The sequence below is a fragment of the Myotis lucifugus genome, unplaced genomic scaffold (genome assembly GCF_000147115.1).
Source record: "Myotis lucifugus unplaced genomic scaffold, Myoluc2.0 scaffold_842, whole genome shotgun sequence".
NCBI classification, from domain to species: domain Eukaryota; kingdom Metazoa; phylum Chordata; class Mammalia; order Chiroptera; family Vespertilionidae; genus Myotis; species Myotis lucifugus.
The window spans coordinates 75,104-93,043 of record NW_005871890.1 but is presented as its reverse complement, the minus strand read 5'-3'; the positions used below and the strand labels follow the sequence as shown (position 1 = coordinate 93,043).

Below are 17,940 nucleotides of genomic sequence, written 5' to 3'. Positions count from 1 at the left end.
GGGGGGAGAGGAGGGTTGTGGGAACCCGGCCAGCTCAGAGCCATCAGATGACTGTGCCTCAAGGCAAGTCTGCAATTGGGGGGCATCGGGGGAGCCACATTAGGCACTTGGAGAACCTGACTAAGAGGAACTGTCTTAGCCCTGGAGGGCGGGCAGGGCCTGGTGACCCCGTAGCCTCCCCCGGCTTCCTTCCCTCCTGAGGGGGCCTCAGACTTGGGCCGGTCCCCTCACCCCCTCGACTTGGCTCCAGGCACCGGTCAGAACCTGGGACACCCCGTCTGCCCCCCAGGCTGCAGGAGGGTGTGGCCAGCAGGAGCCAGGAGCTCCCTCACAGACCTCCCCCAGGGCAGGAGAAGGGGCAGCTGGACGCATCACCTCAGGCCCCGCCCGGCTCCTGGGGCCCCAGCTGCCCAAGCTCCCGCGTGCACCCACCTGGTTGCCCCCCGAGTTGTGACACTCGTACACGCCGACGACGCCGTCGGCGAAGTGGCCCAGCGTGTCGAGGCAGTTGGTGCCCTGCTGCAAGGCGCCGAAGGCTATGTCCTGGTGGTCGGGGACCCTGGACGGCAACGGAGGATCGACTGCTTAACTCAGAGGGACCCCCGGCCCCACGCCCGGCCCCGGGCTGGTGGCTCGTCTCGGGCAGCAGGAGCGAGGAGAGGAAGGAGGGAGGCCACCGGCAGGCCCCGCAGCCCCCCCACAGGGGCCCGGGTTAGCACTTCTACCCTCACTGCAGCCCAAACCCCACTTTTTTTTTCCTAATTTTTTTTTTTGTTAATCCTCATCCGAGGATATTTTCCCACTGATTTTTAGGGAGAGTGGGAGAGAGAGGGAAAGAGAAACATGGATGTGAGAGAGACGCATTGATTGGTTGCCTCTTGCACGAACCCCAACCAGGGCCCGGGCCGGGGAGGAGCCTGTAACCGAGGTACGTTCCCTTGGCCTGAATCGAACCCGGGACCCTTCAGTCTGCAGGCTGACGCTCTATCCACTGAGCCAGACTGGCCAGGGCACAAACCCCACTTCATGGCGAGAGCCTGCCACCAGGCTGCCCTCTGCTGCCCCCCCCCAAACCCTGAAAGGGAGACCCCGGCCCGGCCGGCAGGACCCACCGTAGCTCCGGGTACACGTTCTCCAGGTACCAGCGGAACGGCTTGCAGCTCAGCTTCTTCCTCAGCTCCAGGCGGCTCTGGATACTGGGAAGAGGGAAGCGGACGCTCTCACACGAGTTCAAACGCGTGGGATCTCCACGTCCAACCTGCACGCCTGCCCCAGAACAGGGCTGGGTGGGCGTGGAGCCTGGATCGCCTGTGTCCCTGTGACCCCGGCCCGGCCCCCACCCTGGGCCCACGCCCTCCCTGGAGCAGAGGGAGGTCCCCCTTTGCCACCTGGGCGGCTGTTCTCAACTCCGTCGGTTCTTGGGGTTCAGGCCAGCCCCCCCCCCATACCACGTCCCTCCCCAGGGCTCCACGCAGAGCGGCCGGAGGGCACAGGCGACACCTACTTGCCGTAAGGGACGTTCCTGGCGGAAGGCACGGCGGCGTAGTAGAAGTTTTTGTACTCGTCCATCCACACCTCTGCCGCCCGGCGGGTGTTGCTAGGAGCAAAGGGAGCCTCCGTGAGCTGCGGTCTGCGCTCCGGACTTCAGCGCCCCCCTGTGCGTGTCCGCATGGGGTGCCACGCGGGAACGTCCCCGGGGTGGGGGGCCGGCAGCTTTGCCAGTGAAGCGGGGAGCGGGCCGGCCCTGCTCAGCGCCTACAGGGTGCGGCCTGGGCGGGTCTGTGTGTCCTGCCCCGTCTACTGTCCCGTCCCCCAGGCTCCGGTCACACCCTGTCCTCCTGCCCCAGATCCCCTTCATCTCAGCGCCTGGACCTGCTGCCCTGTGCCCGCAACCCCTCGCTCCTGCTCCGGCTCCCCCGTGCCTGACCGCATGGCCGCCACCACCACCTCGCAGCCGGGCTGACGGGCGTGCACACAGCTTTATCTTTAGCATCTACGAGTCCCTAGGGCAGTGGTTCTCAACCTGTGGGTCTCGACCCCTTTGGCGGTCGAACGACCCTTTCACAGGGGTCACCTAAGACCATCCTGCAGATCAGATATTTACATGACGATTCATAACAGTGGCAACATGACAGTGATGAAGTAGCCACGAAAATAATTGTATGGTTGGGGGTCACAACATGAGGAGCTGTATTTAAAGGGCCAGAAGGTTGAGAACCACTGCCCTAGGGACAGCGTGGTCCCTGGACGACCGCCTTGCTATTTTTCTTCAGAAAGCGCTCAGGTTGGCGAAAATAGACCCTACAGATCTCGAGGCCTTTCTGGCTTGAGTTTCCTGTGGCTGGACTTTGGTCTTATCCACATATTGGACCTCGAGTCAGAGTGTAAGTTCTCTTAACATAGCCTGCGAGCTTTCACACATGCCTGGCTCTCCCTGACCGGCCCCTCGGGCATCGGGACGAAGAACATCCCATCAGCCCCACCCACCTCGTGCCCCCCGTTGTCACAGCTGCCCCAGCCCGACCCCCGGCTGCGACTGCCCTGTAAGCAGGACGCACCCCTCAACACCAGCCCCTTCCACGCAGCACCGTGCCCGGGAGGCGCCCGCGGTCTGTGGATGGACAGCGTCCCCCGTCCCTGCTGACGGGCCGCCACCGAAGGCCACGCCTCCACAGGGCCGGGCTGGGCCCCCGTCGGGGTGGCGGTCCGCAGGTCCCGGCCCCGCTCGGCCTCTCCGCCACTTACCGGGCGAAGACGGTGCCGCTGCCGCCGGGGAAGGTGTAGGGGTGCTGCTTGCGGAACACGTGGCCCACGCGGCTGCAGGGGATGATCTCCAGGCTGCCCCCGCACTGCCACACGCGGAAGGAGATCTCTGTGGGGAGAGGCAGCGTGACCACAGGGCTCCCGCTCCCTTCCTCGCTGAAATCAGTACAAATATATTAAAAAACTGCCTGGCAGCATGGCTCAGTGGTTTGGGCGTCGACCTAGGAACCAGGAGGTCATGGGGGTCAGGGCACATGCCCGGGTTGGGGGCTCGATTCCCAGTGGGGGGCGTGCAGGAGGCAGCCGACCCATGATTCTCTCTCATCAGTGATGTTTCCATCTCTTTCTCTCTCCCTCCCTCTCTGAAATAATATATATATATTACACCCCCCAAAAAATAAAAGGGAGACTGTTTATACTGATGTGGGGACTAATTATGTCCGATGAACGGTCCCTCTAGTTTTTTCCAATTGGCGCCCTGCACACCACACACTCTTGCTGTTGCTTCCAGCTGCCCTTGGCTGCGTCTGCCCCACTTGGGGGGCAGGATAAGACCCTGGTTCCGCCAGAACCGGAAACCGTTTGGTGGCGGCAGACGCGCGGCGCATACGTACCCAGGTTCTCTCCGCCCCACACGTCCATCATCATGTCGTACTTGCCCAGCTCCTCAAAGTAGGACTTGTCCATCACGAACAGCCCCCCGGCGATCATGGGGGTTCTACAGAGGCAGAGGGGGGGGAAGGGAGTAGAGGGAGAGGTCCAGGTCAGCTCAGCGGCACTGTCACGCCACGGCCAGTCCTCCTCGCTGACCTTGTAAACATCCCCGCGGCACGGCTCTCTGCTCAGAGCCCCGGTGCCCCTCTGCTTTGCCACTGTCTCCACATCCTCCCCACCCGCCCTGCTAGGCGCCCACACGGCGGTAGGGCTGGTCCGAGCCCCGGAGGGAGTGACCCCAGTGGCTGGGCCCTCACGGACCAGCGGCTCCAGGCACGTTCTCAGCCTCTCTGTGCCCGGTGTCCTCGGAGGAGCACAACCCCCACCAGGAAGCAGGCAGCGCCCGTAGGACATGCCCGTCACCGTGCCCGTCTCAGCCGGGTCAGCAGGGCCCTGGGGTCGCGGCCACGGGGCCAGGGCCGTGGAGCAGGTGCCTCCTCTGTCTGATGGACCTGCCACCCTCTCGTTCCCATCAGCCTGGGAGGGGCTGACATGTCCACGGAGCCCTCCTGCCTCCCAGCAGAGATGCCGTGAGGACTAGCCCAGGGTCCTGGGCTGGGAGCCCCGGGGAGAAACGCTGGGCCCCAGGGAGGGTCCCTCATTCCTGCTCCGAGGGGTGGAAGGGCACCCCAACTCCTAGCACGGGCCCTGGCCCGGCCTGGGAACCTGAGCGCCGGGTGTGAATGAGGACAAGCGGCCTCCTCTGTGGGCAAACAGGAGAGCAGGTCGGACAGGGAAAGGCAGCAGCCGGGGCCTCCGCCGGGCCCTGCCCCTCCTCCCGGGCCCCTGAGGTCAACCCCGCGGCCCCACCGGCTGCGGGAAGCGCTCCTGTTAGGAACCGGAGGGCACCCCGGGCGGGCGGGCCTGCCTGGCGGGGGCCTCACGTGGAGAAAGACACCTCCACGCACCTCGCTCCCGGCTCTCCGACAGGTACCGCGTGAGCCGAGCGGGGGACGTGGGGTTTGGGGGCGCAGAGCTCCCCGGCACTCACTTGATGGGGGCGACCGGGTTCCCCTGCCGCGCGCGCCTCTGCTCAGGCGTCATGTAGTCCCACTTGAACACCAGGTTCCAGTCGAAACCTGCCAAGCACAGACGGGGGACAGGGCGCTGAGGAGAGCCGGCCGGCGGCTCCGGCCCCGTCCCTCTCGGCTTAGAGACCTGGGACGCTCGGATCAGACTCACCGGAAACAGAACAATGCAAAACACACAGCAAAACACTCGCGCGGGGCGGCGGAAGGAGAGAGGGGCTGGGGCGGAGGGGGGGCCTCGTCCCCCAAAGCTTCCCCAGATGCAACCCGTGGGCCGGGCGCTTCTAAAGCTAAAACGCCCAAGAATAGACGAGAAGCGAGAAGGGGAATGTGGGGAACCCCCCACGTATCCAGGGGCTGGAAGGAGGTGAGAAAAGAGGGGGGTAGTCTGCCCGCTGCCTCCCACACGCCCCAGGGCAGGGCACAGGTGCCGGTTCCCGGGCCTGCAAGTGTCTCTCTTCAGTCTCTCTTTAAAGAAGAAAATCAGCCCTGACCAGTGTGGCTCAGTGGATAGAGCGTCGGCCTGGGGACTCAAGGGTCCCGGGTTCGATTCCAGTCAAGGGCATGTACCTTGGTTGCAAGCACATCCCCAGTGGGGAGTGTGCAGGAGGCAGCTGATCGATGTTTCTCTCTCGTCGATGTTTCTAACTCTCTATCCCTCTCCCTTCCTCTCTGTAAAAAATCAATTAAATATATTTAAAAAAAAAAAGAAAATCGCTTACGGGTGGGAAGAGAGCAACGGAAGAACATATAAGCGTCACTCAGGGACCCAGACAGGGAGAGCGGGTGGGGGGGGGGGGCCGTGAGCGCACCTACCCCCTTTTAAGTCGGCGGACGCCCCCACGTACTGAAAGTTGTCCATGTTGATGACATCGATGATGGGCGACACGACCCGGGTCCTATCCTGGAACCGAGAGAGACAAGAGTGGGGTGAACACACCCTGAGAACCTGACCCCCCAAGTGATCCCAGCGCCTGGGCTGTCAGGCGGGGAGGGTGGGGGCGGGGGCTGGGTGGAAGGTCATGTGCAAAGCGTCCGGCACGTGGCGAGTTCTCGACCAGCAGCAGGGACTGCGGGACCGTCATGCCCGCGGCCGGCGGTCCTGTAAGGGTTTCGTGACTTCCTGCCCGTCAGCTCCGGTGAGCTGGCCCTGCTGGCGGGTCCCACGGGGAACACCTGTCCCCGAGGCCCCTCCCTCCCAGCACCGAGGAGAAGGCCGCCCGGCCTGCCCGCACCTCGGCCACCCTCTCCAGCAGCGGCTCCAGCCAGTGCTCGTTGCACTCGCAGTGGCTGTCCAGGAACGTCAGCACCTTGGCCTGGGCTGCGTCGGCGCCCCGGACCCGCGAGCGCATCAGGCCTGCGGGAGAGATTCAAACGCACATCAGGGAGGGCGGAGCGGGCCTCTGGGGGAAAGGCAGGAACGGCACAGCCCGCACCTGCACCCGCATCTGCACCTGCACCCGCTCCCACACCTGCACCCGCTCCCACACCTACACCCGCTCCTGCGCCCACTCCCACACCTACACCCGCTCCTGCGCCCACTCCCACACCTACACCCGCTCCTGCACCCACTCCCACACCTACACCCGCTCCTGCGCCTGCTCCCACACCTACACCCGCTCCTGCGCCCACTCCCACACCTACACCTGCATCTATGTCTGCACCCACACCTGCACCCGCACCCACACGCAGCTCTGCAGCCCCCCACACGGGGATTCGAGCCCACAACCCGGGCACTGAACCCTGACCTCCCGGTTCATAGGTCACTGAGCCACGCCGGGCGGGCAGGCGGAAACCTCTTTAAGGGATCCCTGGGTCAGGGAAAGTCAGCACTGATCACCGAGAGTCTCACCTTCTCGCCGATCGTTTCTGAGAACCCGCACTTTCTCGATTTTCCCCAGGAGCGCCCCGTCCTCCGCTGGGGAGAGAGGAGAGGAGAGCGTGTGACCCTCACGTTTATGGGGGCTCCGTGTTCGGCAGGGATTCTGGGCCACCTGCGGGCGCCCCAGAGGCAGGCACCCCCTCCTCTCTCGGGCCTGATCCCGCCCTTCATGACCCGCTGTCGGCGCATTGGCAACCACACTGAGGAAGGCTGGCGCCCGGGGGGAGGGCCTGGTCTGGCCTGCACAGGGGGACCCGGTCCGGCACTTACGGTCGTTGCTATAGTCGTCCACCAGGATGATTTCTCTGATGAGGTGGGGCGGGCTCTTCTTAAGCACACTGAGGAGAGACAGAGACGGAGCTGCAGGCCTGTGGGGTGTCACTGGGGTGGGGAATTCTCTTGTCTTCGCCCCCATCCTCGTCTGGAGGCGTCGTCGGCCCCTCCTTGCTCTGCACGCTCAGGGGACCTGCCTGCAACCCCGGACGGCCCCGCCCTGGCCGTGCAGGGGACACAGCCCGCGTGCAGGGTCCCTGCGAGGAACGCCCCCCCAACCCCTCCCACCACCGGGACCCTCTCCCCGCCTCACCTGACCACAGTCCTGAGCAGGGCCGACCGGGCCTCATTGTGGAAGGTGATCACCACGCTGGTGGCCGGCAGGTCCTCCCGCCACTGCTTCCGCTGACACCTGAGGGAGAGAGAAGTCTGGCCTCCGAACCAGGGACCGGGCCAGCCGCACCAGGCCCCTGGGGGGCCCGGGCGGGTCGACCCGCCCGGAGGGACCGCCCCAATGCACCTGGCGTCTGCAGGAGGCCCTGGCTATCCTGAGATGCAGTAACAGCGAGACACGAGGAAATAGAAAAATGCTCCCCGAAGTACTTGTTTGTGTGATTTAAATGTATCTGTATTGATGTCAGAGAGGAAGGGAGAGATGGATAGAAACATCAATGATGAGAGAGAATCCTGGATCGGCTGCCTCCTGCACGCCCCACACTGGGGATGGAGCCGTACCCGGGCATGTGCCCTGACCGGGAATGGAACCAGGACCTCCTGGTTCATAGGCCGATGCTCAACCACTGAGCCACACCGGCCGGGCAAAGGCATCCCTGTTTAATGGGAAATCCACGGGAGAGGGAAGGAGATGCATTAAAATCTCCGGAGCGCGGCCTTGGCTACAAGCATTAAGCAGTTAGGACCGAGGGGGAGGTTGAGGCGCGGCTGCGGACAGGGACCAGTGGGTCCACACGACCAGCGCGCTTACGGGGAAATGGCCGACAGACACTGGTTTTCCTTCCTGGCTGAGAAAACCGCTTCCGAGGAGCAGATCTTGCAAATGAGCAAGAAAATCAGTGCAATTAAAAAGCAATTAAAAAGGCCCGAGTCACAGCACGGGCCTCTTTTGTTTATTTTCGGTGTATGCACGGCGTGACTGAATGGATCACGAGGGAACGGCATGATATACCGGTCGGGGGAAACGCATCCTGGGATTAATGCCGTCCTTCATCACGGCTCCTGAGGCTCAGTCTTCAAAGACAAGCGGGCTGACAGGACGGCATTTCCTCCCAGTTTTAAGAATTAGCTGATTGTCAGACAAAGGAAGAATCTGCAGGGCTCAACTGTAAACAAATCCCCGGAGAACGTAGTCCCTACAACTGGGTCTGTGATGTAAAGCCTCCTGTTAGGAGGCCGCCGCCCCAGCAGCTAGTCCCTCTCCGCACAGCGGGCGCACAGTGGGTGCGCGTGGACGCACAGTGGGCCTGCTGGGCCCAGCAGATGCCTCCATCGCGGACCCAGCCCTGGGAGAAGCAGAAAAGGGAGGAGGCAGCTTTTTTTTCATGCTCACATGGTAGTCAGCTCAACCTATCCAATCAGGCCCTATTCTCTCCTCTCTCCTTTCCCTTTTCTCCGTGGGAAGCCCGGTCTCCCAGGAGCCCTGCGAAGCCTCCGGGCCGGGAGGCATTCCTCAGAAGGCACGTCACCTCCATTAAAATTCCTCTGCGGTCCTAAGGAATTGGCCAGCAGGACATGGAGGAGGCATCCCCATTTTGTAAGTAAAAGACCAAGGAATGGGTTCCGGCCCATGAGGTCGGAGGGAGTATGCGTGTGTGTCTGTAAGTGCATCCAGAGCCTAAGTCCTCACTGTGAGCCAAGAAAGGGAGGCAGGGCTTGGGGAGTTTCTTTAAGAGAAACAATAAATCTTACGTCTAAAGAGCCACGTCCGTGCCAGACAGACTTGACTACCCCAGAACCAGTGAGAGACGCCCAACATAGAAATTCGGGGGGGGTGGGGGGGAGGGAGGGGGGTGGAGGGGGGGCCGGTGGCCGGGACTTTCCTACTTTCTCTTGGGGAAGCTGAGCAGAAAGTGTGGCTGATCGGAAGTCAGCAGAGGAGGCGTGTGCCGGAGGACAGCACGGGCTGTGGGGTCAAGTTCACTCCCCTTTCTAAGGGTCAGGTACGGCCGCGGTCATGCTGGTAACTTCTTGCCCAGTAAAATGAAGACTTGAAAAGCTGGGCACACACGTGTTGTTGTTTTTTTAATCCTTAATTTAGTCCTAAATTCCCTGGAGACGACAAGGCCGTCAATATCTGAACTCTCGCCTGGATGGAAAACGAGCTGATCTCCGTGGCAACGTGGAAGGACGCTGTGGCGCAGGCCTGCCTCTGAGGCCGACGGCATCTGAGAGGTGGACCAAGACCCTGATGAGCTAATCATCTGTGAGTCTTTAGACTGGGAAGCTGGGGCTCTGTGTCATAACGCGGAGGGCTGCCCGGCCGGCGTGGCTCAGTGGTTGAGCGTCGACCTATGAACCAGGAGGTCACGGTTCGATTCCCGGTCAGGGCACATGCCCGGCTTGCGGGCTCCATCCCCAGTGCGGGGCGTGCAGGAGGCAGCCGATCCACGATTCTCTCTCATCATGGATGTTTCTCTCTCTCTTTCTCCCTCTCCCTTCCTCTCTGGAATCAAGAAAAGAAAGCCGGAAAGGCCCCTGTGACTCTAATACGGGGTTATAACAGGCATGAGGCTGTGTTCACAAAGTCAGAGTGAAACTAGTCACCCAAGGCTGCGGCCAATGGGACGGGCTGAGACGCGCTTCCATGCACACATACACACACACACACACATACACACACACACACACACACACACGGGGTCCGAGGCGAGGACTTGGCGGTCACTGTCAGGGCGCGACGCTGCTGGGTTTGCCAGAAGAGGTCACGTGATGGATGGGCAAGGGGGGTGCGGGCGGAGAAGCACATGCTTCCATAGAAGCGAGAGTTCCAGAGCCAGAGCCTGACCACAGAGCAAGACCACACTTCCTGCCGGAGACGCCGTGGCCGACGGAGGGGAGGCCCCGGGAGGGAGAGCCAGGCAAACCCGCTTCTCCCTGTCGCCCAGCCCGCGCCAGGAGAAGTCCAAGCGTGCGATTCGCCACGAAGGCTTCTGTTATGGAAATACGCACTCAGTTCACACACGTGAGCGAGTTTCCCCGCACGACCGACCCCCACGGGAGCGGCTGGTCCCAGATCACGCATCCCTTCGTGACGTGACGCGGCCCCACTGCCCCCACAACCGTGTCTCGGTCCCACTCCCACCCCAGGGACATGAGGTCACACTGCTCCCTATTCTCCCCCCCCCCCCCCCCCCGATGGAGTCAGATTTCTCAATTTTGCCAACCCCATTGGTTTGCAAGAGCCTCTCGCGATTCTAATGTCCGTCTCCCTGGTTTCGAGAGCGGCCTGCGTCTTTCCATAGGTTTATGAGCCGGCTGAATTGTTTCTTCTATGAACTGACCGCTCGTATTCTCTGTCCACTTTGTAATTAGGGTTTTGCCTCGTTATTTTTTAAAATACATTTTCATTGATTTCAGAGAGGAAGGGAGAGGGGGAGAGAGAGTAACATCAACGATGAGAGAGAAACATCCATGATGAGAGAGAATCATGGATCGGCTGCCTCCTGCACGCCCCCCACCGTGGACCGAGCCCGCAACCCAGGCATGTGCCCTGACCAGGAATCGAACCCTGACCTCCCGGTTCACAGGTTGATGCCCAACCCCTGAGCCACGCCGGCCGGGCTCCTTCCTTCTGCTTTGGATGTGTGTTTACCCTGTGGTTCCTCTCCACCTTCCTGAGTCACAGCGCAGGCCTGGACTCAGAGTGTGGAACAAACCAGCGGCTTTTAATCTGATCCACTCGATAGAGAAACAAGGGCAGTTCTGTGCTCCATCGCGGGTGGAGGGGGGGTGCGGCAAAACGCGGACAAGTGCCCTGAGGTGCACTGATCAGCTTCCACCTCTGAGGGTGACGTGGCCTTTCCCCCGTCCTGTGCCAAGGTACACGCCTGGGGCCGGGCCAGGAGACGGCGTGGCGAAGGGTGCCCTGGGGCCACTCCGACCTCCGTCTCCCTCGACAGCCCAGCACCTGAACAGGTGCCAGTCCCCATGCCCTCCTGTGGGCCAGGTGAGACCAACCAGGAGAGCCCGCGTGGGGGTCCAGCTCAGGTGGGAGGGCCAGGACGTTTGAAAAACCTTAAGAATCGATTTAAATAGATTCTGTCGGACCCCAGCGCCTCTGTCCCCCGCAGGTGTCCAGTGGTGTGTGCACAGCGGGTGTGAACACACAGGGCCTGGGGGTGAGGGCCCTGAACAGCAGGGGACCCCATGAGGCCCTGCCCGCACTGATGCCAGGCCTGTCCCCTTGCCCTCAGCCACGGAGACCACGTACACGATTTCCACTTCAAAGGAAGAACAGGGGCCCGGCCAGCGTGGCTCAGGGGTTGAGCGTCGACCTGTGAACCAGGAGGTCACGGTTCGATTCCCCGTCAGGGCACAGGCCCGGGTTGCAGGCTCCATCTCCACAGGAGGGGGCGTGCAGGAGGCAGCCGATCCATGATTCTCTCTCGGCACTGATGTTTCCATCTCTCTCTCCTTTCCCTTCCTCTCTGAAACCAATAAAAATATATTTAAAAAGAAAAAATACAGCAGCCTGAGTGGTGTGATCAGTGACAGCGGCTCCTTACGAGGGAGCGGCGTTAGCCTCGTCTGGGGAACTTGGACCCACACACGTGGGCTTCGAAGGAACCCCCCAGCACGCAGGTGAAAATCTCTGCCCCCCCAAGTCACTCCGGTTTCCCACCCCCGGCCCCCCTCACCTGAGCCCCAGCGTCCAGCACACACGAGGGACCGGCAGGCTGTGCTCCTCCACCCCTGCCCGGGCTACCAGATGCACCCCCACCCCAAAGGCCACCCCCAAAGATCCAGGCTTTCAAACAAGACCTCGCTCACAACCGGAGTCGGGACTCACAATAAGGGGGGGGAGGGGGATACTCGAAACAGGCGGGCTGTGACCCCCAGAGCACGAGGAACCCTGAGAGCCCCACCTGGGGTGGGGGCGCCCCTCAATCCCAGGCACTTCCGCTCTGACCCACCCCAAACCGGGGCTCAGCCTGCGGGATCCCTGCACGATGCATTGGCGGTGGGGACCTGGGGAGCTGGAAAGGCCCTGGGACAGGGTGGGAGCTGCAAAGGGAACGAAAAAAAAAAAAAGAAAGAAAGAAAAAAAGCAGCAAGCGACATCGCTGCTAATTTTCATGTAATTAAAACGCAGTTACTAATCCTCCAAACAGTGATAGCGGCGCACGCTTCCACCCAGTCGACGAATTTCTGATCAGCCCTCACAGCTCGAGAGCTTCCCCTACAGAGGCTTTCAAAGTGGAAGCGGACCAAATCCCGAGCTGTTTAAAACCCTCCGCAGGCCCCTGTGAAACGAGGCTTAAGACCCAAGCCAGCGGGAGACGAATCAGCCCCGTAATCAGCGAGGGTCCGCCTCACCCCAGGCGCATGAGTCGGCAGCAGCGTCCCGCGGCCCTCGGGCCCCTGCATCCGGCGCCGTGAGCGCAACAGAAGCCGGCGCCCAAACTGTTTACCCTCCCGGGCCAAGACCCGGGCCTCTCCGGGTTACTCGTTCCCTTTGAAGTCCCCGATCCCCGCAGAAGCCGAGTGTCCCCGTAGGACAAGCACGTGTACACACACACACACACACACACACACACACACACACACGGCGAGCGGACAACCTGGGACCCGCTCTGCGTCCACCAAATGGCGTGAGTCAGCTCCGGCCTCGGAGAAGCCACCAAGAACCCGAGGGGGAGGCGGTAGGTTTCTAGTTGTCGTTTTTAAAAAATATATATATTTATTATTATTATTATTTTTAATATATTTTATTGATTTTTTACAGAGAGGAAGGAAGAGGGATAGAGAGCCAGAAACATCAACGAGAGAGAAACATTGATCAGCTGCCTCCTGCACGCCCCCCACTGGGGATGTGCCCCCAACCAAGGTACATGCCCTTGACCGGAATCAAACCCGGGACCCTTGAGTCCGCAGGCCGACGCTCTATCCACTGAGCCAAACCGGTTCTGGCTAAAATATATTTTTTATTGGTTTTAGAGAGAGAGGAAGGGAGAGGGAGAGAAACATCAACGATGAGAGGGAATCATGGACCGGCTGCCTCCTGCACGCCCCACACTGGGGATGGAGCCCGCAACCCGGGCATGTGCCCCTACCGGGAATTGAATCGAACGGGACCTCCTGGTTCATAGGTCGATGCTCAGCTACTGGGTTGCCACCGCCTCGGTCCGCCGAGCACCGGCTGATGGAATAAAACTGCTCTGCATTCTAAGAGCATCCTCTGCCCTTTACTGCCTCCAGTTTTCCAGACACGGAATTTTGACGGGACACTTTCTCAGGAGTCAAGAGCTATTGGAAGTCGAGACAATACCAGCAGCGGATGAAGCCATCTGAGCTTCAGCTGTCCCCTCCTGCCTCCCACATGGGGCAGGCGGTGCAGAAGGAAACCGCACTGTAAACCATCACCCCCATCTCCCCCACCCCCATCGGGACGGAAGCCCAGTCCTGTGAGACCACAGTAGCCCTGTGTGCCATGCCTGCCCCGTCCTGTCCATGGATCACAGGCCACCAACAGCCCCGCCCCCCTCCACTGCTCTCCGCCTCTGGTGCCCCTGCCTTCCTCCCCGACACGGGAACGCTGGCGTCCCACTTGTCGGGGATTCAGTCCCTATACTCACTGCTCTGTGCAGAGATGTGCGTTTCTCCTATCTGCTGCCCACCGTCTTTATAAAAAAAATATGTTTTTATTGCTTTTTAGAGAGAGGAAGAGAGAGAGAAATAAACAAACATGATGACAGCGAGTCATGGACTGGCTGCCTCCTGCACGCCTCACCCTGGGGATTGAGCCTGCACCCCGGGCGTGTGCCCTGACCGGGAATCGAACCGTGACCTCCTGGTTCACAGGTCGACGCTCAACCACTGAGCCACGCCGGCCGGGCAGGGCTCAGTTCTTTCATCTATGAAACCACGGGGCAATAGTGAGATGACTGACCTCCTGGAGGCTGTTGTGGGAATGACCAGTCAAGTCGGGCTCCTAAGCGCCTGGAACAAGAACTCTATTCTAGGTGCTGCTGTCACCAACGGCACGCCCCCAGTAAAGCCCTCCTAGACTCCCAGGAAAACCATCATGTTGTTCTGTCTGCCTGCATCGCAATAAAATGAAAGAAGAAAAAAAAAAAGCCTGAAGTTTACACAAGTGAAAAAAAAAATCAATTTCCTGACTTTTTGCAACTTTCTTCTACATAAACAGAGTATTAAAAAGGAAACCAAAAAAGCGCAATTCCAGACGAATGAGACAGAGCCATATCTTGGTGATTTAAAAGTGGGTTTGGAGATAAAGATCATAACGCCGCACTCAGAAACCAATTTAATCAACATAAAGTAAACATCAAATTCCGACGCGGGAGAAGGGGATGAGAACATCAGCTCGAGCCTCTAAATCTCGCTCGACAGCGTGTCCCCGACAAAACGCACACGCACGGTCACAGCGGACAGCTCGATTTTGACAATGACGTGTATCTTAATCAACACCGCCCTTATCATTATTCAAAGTGTGTGTATACATTTTTTTGGGGGGGGGAACACCCTCTATTTGTTCATTCACAGTGAGATAGAACAGAAATAAAGAATTCCATAGGTGGATTGAAAAGCAGAATAGATATATTCAAGATAGAGGAGCGGACAGAAGGAAAGCCAGTAGAATTGCATCTAGATCAGGGGTGGGCAAACTTTTTGACTCGAGGGCCACAATGGGTTCTTAAACTGGACCGGAGGGCCGGAACAAAAGCATGGATGGAGTGTTTGTGTGAACTAATATAAATTCAAAGTAAACATCATTACATAAAAGGGTACGGTCTTTTTTTTTTAGTTTTATTCATTTCAAACGGGCCGGATCCGGCCCGCGGGCCGTAGTTTGCCCACAGCTGATCTAGATTGCAGCCCAGGGAATAACCAATACATTGAAAACACAGCAGAGAGCATGAGAGGGACAGGGGGACCCGGGGAGACCCCTGACGAAGCTGCAATTAGGGGCCCAAAGGGAGAGGGGAGAGAAAGCGGGGCCCAAGCTAAACGGACACAGACGTGCCGCTGCTGACTCAGAAACTCCTGCAAAAACCCCAAACAGCTTCCATATAAAAAAAGAAAAAAAAATCCAGGCACGTTGTCGACACGCTGCTGGAAGCCAGAGGGAAAGAGAAACATCTTCAAGGAAAAAATCAAAGTGCCGTCACACGGCAACAGTAAGATCGGGCTGATATTTCACCGGAGCAGGGGAAGCGAAGACAGCGGAGCAACAGTGAGAAGTGCCAGGTCACCGTCAGCGCCAGCGCCTCACTCAGGGACAGGACCCTTCAAGGGTGAACGTGAAATAAAGATGTTTTCAGACGGAGAGAAAAAAAAGAAGACTGAATTCGCCGCCGGCAAACGGGCACTGAGAGAGAGACGCAGACGTGGTCAGACGGCGAACTGGGAAAGCAATCGCAGGCGGGACACGGAAACAGAAACACGTGGACAGACCTGAACCCGCTGACGGCGTGAGACAGAGAAAGCGGGCCCGTGGAGTTTACACGTCAACTGTGTGACGCAAGAGCGTGAGGGCAGAGGAACGCGGGCGGAGGGTGGAGTGTTGGGTCTGCACGCTGTGCGGGAAATAGCACAAGTGCTCATTGATCTTAGACTCTGATAAGCCAGGAATGCAACGAGCTGATAGAGGGGCAATATTTATTATTTATTTTTTAATATATTTTAATTTATTTCAGAGAGGAAGAGAGAGGGAGAGAGAGAGAAATATCAATGATGAGAGAGAATCACTGATTGGCTGCCTCCTGCATGCCCCGTACTGGGGGGATCGAGCCCACAACCCAGGCATGTGCCCTTGACCGGAATCGAACCTGGGACCCTTCAGTCTGCAGGCCAATGCTCTATCCCAGGGGTCCTCAAACTACGGCCCGCCGGCCACATGCAAATACAAATATTGTATTTGTTGCCGTTTTGTTTTTTTACTTCAAAATAAGATATGTGCAGTGTGCATAGGCATTTGTTCATAGTTTTTTTTTTAAACTATAGTCCGGCCCTCCAACGGTCTGAGGGACAGTGAACTGGCCCCCTGTTTAAAAAGTTTGAGGATCCCTGCTCTATCCACTGAGCCAGACCAGTTAGGGTGAGGGGCAATATTTAATCCAAAAAAGAGGCATGAAAGGACAGTAAGAGGAACACAAAACAGCCAGATGCTGGTGTTTAACCCAGAGACACCGCCAGTACCTGCAGGGCACGCAGGCCGGGCATTCACCTGCTTCAGCGCCCCCGAGTGGCCAATGGACAAGGGGAGGCGGGCTGTGCACGTATATAAGACACTGTTTCCTTAGCAAAATGAGAAGTGAGAACAAGGCCCCGGGCCCCCCCAAATGAGACCCCTTAGCAGCGCCCACTAACGCAGAGCAGATACCCCCTCCCAAGCCAGCGGAGTTTCTTTACATTTCTTTGTTAATCCTCACCCGGGGATATTTTCCCGTGGATTTTTTTAGAGAGACTGGAAGGGAGGGGGAGAGATAGAGAGAGAAACATTGATGTGAGAGAGACACATCGACCGGTTGCCTCCTGCACCAGCCCTGCCCAGGGCTGGGGGTCGAGCCTGCAACAGAGGTATGTGCCCTTGACCAGCATCGAACCCAGGACCCTTCAGTGTGTGGGCCGACACTCTATCCACTGAGCCACCCTGGTCAGGGCCTGAGTCCGCTGTTTTCCCCGATTCCGCTCCCCTAAACATAAGACTCCGAGCCCCATAATCGCTGCCCCCGCCGAGGCGTCCCTCCGTGGGGCTGCGTTTATGTTAACTTTTCTTGGCCTCAGCAATGTTTATTCTTCCCGAGTCCCGAGGAGAAGCTGGCTGTGTCTTTCCCCACAGCCCTTAATCCTGATGAGCCCCTCTTTTCAAACAGATGACGTCAACCCTGCCATTCTGGCGAGACTCCGCAGCGCAGCCCAGGACTGAAATGCCGGCCCTCAAGTTGGAATTTTGTAAAAAAAAAAAAATAAATAAATAACAGAGAGGCCCTAGCTGGTGTGGCTCAGTGGATAGAGCGTCGGCCTGCGGACTCAAGGGTCCTGGGTTCGATTCCGGTCAAGAGCACATGCCCGGGTTGCGGGCTTAGTCCCCAGTGTGGGGCATGCGGGAGGCGGCCGATCCGTGACTGTCTCTCATCATTGATGTTTCTGTCTCTCTCTCCCTTCCTCTCTGAAATCAATACTACTACTACTACTACTAATAAACTAGATATATCTATAGTTTTAAAAAAGAATGGGGTTCTAGGGCTTATACTCTGAGGACAGGACGCCCTGGCAGCCAACCGACTTTAATTTAGCCCCAACCCCACACAAATGGAAGGCGTCCCAGCTGCTCCTTTAACACATGCAAATGCACCGACAGTAGATGGCACTAAAATTAAACCCACCTCAAACGCACCCCACCAGGGGAGGACTATTCAAACATCTGCTTGGATAAACTCCCTATTTCAAACACTGAAAAAAAAAATTATATATGTATAGTTTTGGGAACTTTTAAGGGACTTGCGAGAGAGCAAGCCTGACGAGCCGTAAGACAGCACGCCGTCTGCTCTCAGCTCTCACCGGACAGGTCACAGCAGGGACACCAGCCCTTACACCGAACGGAGAAAGGAGACTCACACCATCTCAGGGAGATGTGACCAAGCCGTGGAGCCCGGCACCAGGCAGGGGTTCTGCGCCCCATTCGGCTGGGACTTCACCCCCCTCCTGAGTTAGGGCCAAGCCCCTCTTCACACCCACACGGACCCTTTCAGCTCTAGGTCTCTGCTCCTCATCACCGGGCACGCTGTTGCCACCGCAGACCTCGGGTCCCTCTCCGTGCAATGGGGACGCCCTCCGTGCCCAGCAGCATGTGAGGGCGGCGTGAACGGGCCAGGGGGGGCGGGGGAGGCGGGTGGCCAGTCCGGGTGCCACGTGCCCTGGGGGGAGGGTGGTGGGGATGCACATACCTGGGTGTGCAGGTAGGTGCAGACCTGCGGTGACTGAAACCCCAGGACCCACGCACGGCCCCTGAGCCTCAGCAGACGCACCCCTCGCTCCCCTCCGTGACAGCGAGTGACTCTCACAGGAACTGGCGAGCAC

The 17,940-nt window shown here is 59.0% G+C and overlaps 1 protein-coding gene across 1 annotated transcript in view; it reads right to left on the bottom strand.

Annotated features, from left to right (window-relative positions):
• The window catches only part of GALNT2 (polypeptide N-acetylgalactosaminyltransferase 2), a 44,237-nt gene that overhangs the window by 4,458 nt on the left and 21,839 nt on the right, over window positions 1-17,940 (bottom strand). The window contains exons 4-14 of the mRNA XM_023747336.1: window positions 6,974-7,072; window positions 6,658-6,725; window positions 6,358-6,423; window positions 5,741-5,862; window positions 5,322-5,409; window positions 4,469-4,556; window positions 3,378-3,481; window positions 2,746-2,872; window positions 1,505-1,597; window positions 1,113-1,196; window positions 214-559 (exon numbers count right to left, since the gene is read on the bottom strand). Coding sequence (XP_023603104.1) covers window positions 214-559; window positions 1,113-1,196; window positions 1,505-1,597; window positions 2,746-2,872; window positions 3,378-3,481; window positions 4,469-4,556; window positions 5,322-5,409; window positions 5,741-5,862; window positions 6,358-6,423; window positions 6,658-6,725; window positions 6,974-7,072 — 1,285 coding nt within the window. The remainder of the gene's footprint in view (window positions 1-213; window positions 560-1,112; window positions 1,197-1,504; window positions 1,598-2,745; window positions 2,873-3,377; window positions 3,482-4,468; window positions 4,557-5,321; window positions 5,410-5,740; window positions 5,863-6,357; window positions 6,424-6,657; window positions 6,726-6,973; window positions 7,073-17,940) is intronic.